The 3,984-nt window shown below is 35.8% G+C and overlaps 1 protein-coding gene across 1 annotated transcript in view; it reads right to left on the bottom strand.

Moving 5' to 3' along the window:
- Nucleotides 1-1,161: 1,161 nt before the first annotated feature.
- SRBD1 (S1 RNA binding domain 1) overlaps nt 1,162-3,984 on the bottom strand; it is a 151,217-nt gene continuing 148,394 nt past the window's right edge. The window contains exon 22 of the mRNA XM_018576291.1: nt 1,162-1,509. Within this exon, the coding sequence (XP_018431793.1) occupies nt 1,217-1,509 (293 nt within the window). The 3' untranslated portion in view covers nt 1,162-1,216. The remainder of the gene's footprint in view (nt 1,510-3,984) is intronic.

The following is a 3,984-nucleotide window of genomic DNA, read 5'->3' as shown; positions in this document are numbered from 1 at the left end:
CTAGAGTTCCAGACTGATTGCCTTTCATTTAACGAGGACGATTCCTCATCCAATTCATTCTCCGCAGCTGTGGTTCATTTTCGCACACTCAGTAGGTGCTGACACTGACACACCATACTTTTCTTTACATTTAACTTTTTATTGTACGCATGCACATCAACATACAGTATACATCAAGTGTATTCAAATTCTTTCTGTGTGTATATTTTTATCCTTTAATACCTGAAAACGTCTTTGAGCAATATCACAGTACTCTAATGATAAAAGCCTTCGTCTAGTACTTTCTTTTTCTTTTGTAGTTTCTTTTCGGCCTAACATCCTGTTTTGTGTGCTCTATTCTGATCCCCTATTGCTGTCCTTTACTTGCTGTATGGGAAGTGTGGGACATCATAACCTCTGCCAGAAAAGTGCAAGTATATCCAGGCCATGGGAGAAGGGATCACTGAGGCATCAACGTAACATCCATTTGCTCTTTGGCACCACTAAATGAACTATAGGTACCATGATTTATTGGGACATCATTACTGGCAGCGGCAGGCAGGTCGAGCTGGGGAGACAGACCTGAGTAGTCTCTTGGCCTTACTTATGTAACAGAAACACTGAGGGGGTGACTGGAAACCCTAAGGAATGAGCGGCCACTGGTCTTATGAAAAGGAAATGAGTGAAAGTGAGCCCTGGAAAGAAGGAGAGGATGAACTAAGGGTTTACACAGTTGCTGCTGCAGTAAATAAAATAAAAAAAAGGAAAGCAGACTAGTGCAAGGTATGTAATGTAATTTACTAAATTGCAGGTTATTCTAGTCATCCAAATTTCTTATTTGTCTTTTTATATCTAATCACCTGATCAGTTTTGTTAAGGAAAGATTGAAATGAATTCAACAATTGCACAATAGTCTAGAAATTCCTTAAAAGAATTAAAATTTTGAGTGAAACTTTTTCCCCTTTTGAAAAGGTGTGTTTGCTTTGTTAATATTTCTCTGCTTACATTTCAATAGTAAAGTTAATCATTCTCAAACAGAATTATAAAACAACTGAACCACATATACTTTATTAAAAAAAAAGAACTTCAAACATCATCAGAACCGTCTAGTGAAGATGTGAAAGAACCATTACTAAAAACACTTTTTTTTCTATAGGTTTATTCCTGACTGGGGATCAAAAAGTTATAAAGGCACTTAATGAGTTAAAATAAGTGCATCCATCAAGTCTATCCACCTTCATTTCAAAACACGCAAAAGTTCTAAAGTGATTCTTGATTGCCGAACATCAATATTTAGAACCCGAACCTCTACACGTTCTCCAGGCCCAAGTCCAAGACTTCTCCTTCTCTTCTCCTTGGAGAGTTTATCCTCTGTTATAAATCTCATGGGAATTAGCCCAGCCTTTCCCACACCAATGTCCACAAAAACTCCAAATAATGTGGCATTTTCTACCTTCCCAGTAAGAACTGTTCCAACTTTCAGGTCTTCTATGCAGACGATATTGGTCTTAAAATCCGTTTTGTCAAACGCTGTAAAATGGATATATTTTCAATCAGGGACAGCTTAAGTATTTATTACATAAAAACAGTATATGATCATGGTGAAAAAGGACATGAATAAATATGGTTAAATAAACATATCGTACAGTGTTACATTATTCATTTCCATCAATAATACAAATGTGTTCCTCTATATAAATCATATTTCATTTTATTTAATCACTCTTGGGTTCATAATTAATATGGTGTACTAACAGTTTTTAGATACTTTGTTTTTTACTATTTTCTGTTTACGCTAATTTGTAAATTTATTTTTGTCCTACAGATAAGATATATTATATAAGAATTATCGACAATTGTGTATGTTAATCATTTTCACTATGCTCCAGCGGTATGGATCTGATAATGTTTTCTGAGATTTTCTTACAGCCCTGATAAAAATGAGTTATTATACCTCAAAACATGTTGGAAAACAACCTCTACTATCAAATATAGCAACTTTTGAAACTTCCTTCAACTAAAGGTTTGCCCAATTGGGCTGGAATTGAGGGCATGCCTCACCTGTATTACTATGTAGTTCCCTCACCCAACATATGTTTGTTATTGTTATGTTCTGTACAAGCGAGCCACCTATACATTTCTTCACACTTGATGCACTTTACAACTGCATCTGAAGAAATCATTACGTAGGTTGAACAAATACACAAGTCCATCAAGTTCAACCTATAGAGAAAAAAAATATAGAAAAACCTCCATACACACACAGAACCCTATGCCAACAGCTGATCCAAACTGCCCCCCCCCCCATAAAGTATGGTTCAATTTGCTCTATCAGGGTTATAAAATTGCTCTATGATCCCATAAGGCAATCGGATATTCCCTGGATCAACAAGTTTTTTTTTTTTTTTTTACTTATAAATTGTTAACATCTACTTATATGCTGTGTATTTATGAATGCATCCAGATTTTTTTGAAATAGTTCACTGAGCTAGGTAGATCTAGTTTCTGAGAGCCTATTTCGCAGTTGCACAACTTTCACTGTGAAGAAGCCTTTCCGTATGCAAAGGTTAAACCTCTTGTGCTCCAGACACACTCCCCAGCACCATACAAGCAGTTAGATTCCAACGTATAGAGTGAGTTTATGACAATATATCGATGTACTAAAGGGGTAGTTCACTTAGCAAAGTGATTATCACTTTAAAAAGTGTATGTTCAGTTTGCAATGTAAACTATAGCAAATAAGGTAAATCTGTGTTTACTATAAATAACCAATCATGTGCAAAGGAAACAAAGAAAAACGAAAACAGGATTTTTGCTAGCATGTGATTGGTTGATTGGTGGGAACACAGCTTAATCTTTTTTTCCTTAGTCCAGTGAACATTCACTTTTCTATTCCTTTAGAAAATAAATGGCAGTGTCTGTGTTGCATACCAACTGTCTTTATAGCAGTAGTTTATATTCTTGTACTGAAATACAGGTAATGTGTATTGTTAAAGGGCCACATGAAGCAGCAACACGTCCTATTGTAATCTCAACATAAATGAGAAAGTGCATTAGAGGCCGTCATACTGCTGAGAAATAATTTTTTTTTAAGCCACATCATTTCCCCTTAGCAGAAATCGAATATTAATGCCGGCACAATAGAGATCATAAATTCTGCGAAAGAAAAAAGCCTTTGTAGCCATCCAGGGAACAGCTGTAAAGAAAACCAAATAATAAGAGACCAGGCGAGAAGGTTGTGCTGTGAAATGACTCATTTTTGTGGTCAGGCGACCGCGTATTCAGGAAATGAATTCAAATCTGAAAATAAATTATATGCCATATAAATTGTGAATCAAGAAAACGCGCACTTATTAAACGCAGCCACCAGAGACGCAGGGAAGACTGCGGTTAGATCATGACAGGGCATACTTCTAGGAGTAAATGTTATTCCTGGGGAGGGCTCGGTGTACAATCTGATAAATGGGTGATTTATGAGCCTGGTTGAGAAAAAGAAATACACTCCTCAGCTGTGTCGTCAATCAAAATCTTTGTAAAGGTTCAGATGGAGAGGAGACGGTGTAAACCTACAAGGCCGGTATTAAAATAGGAATTATTATTTTTGTGTAAGGTCATGTTCCGTTTGAAGCTTCTTCTGAAAAATGACTTTACTCCGATCTGTGCTGCTGAGAAGATCCCTTTGTATATAGGAAAGACATATACACCCCGTATACATTATTATACAGTAGCTACAAAGGCCACATAAATACGCCTGTCTCCATGGGGAAAGAAATGCACTTAAGACACACTTCCAAAGGTTACAAAACATTCAGTATAATCATATAGGATGATCTGTATCCATTACTATATTCTACAGTACTAAAGTGTACCAGTTGACTGAGCAAAATGGGGGTATAATTTTGAGAGTTTAACAATAACTTTGCCTACTAGCTAATAAAAGAAAATCACTGTATATTATATAAAACAATACACATAATAAAAATAAATAAAATATAGCTATATATA

Source organism: Nanorana parkeri, unplaced genomic scaffold (genome assembly GCF_000935625.1).
Source record: "Nanorana parkeri isolate BGI_ZX_2015 unplaced genomic scaffold, ASM93562v1 scaffold63, whole genome shotgun sequence".
Classification (NCBI taxonomy): Eukaryota; Metazoa; Chordata; class Amphibia; order Anura; family Dicroglossidae; genus Nanorana; species Nanorana parkeri.
Note: the sequence above shows the minus strand (reverse complement) of the source record. Positions and strands in the feature narration are given on the sequence as shown.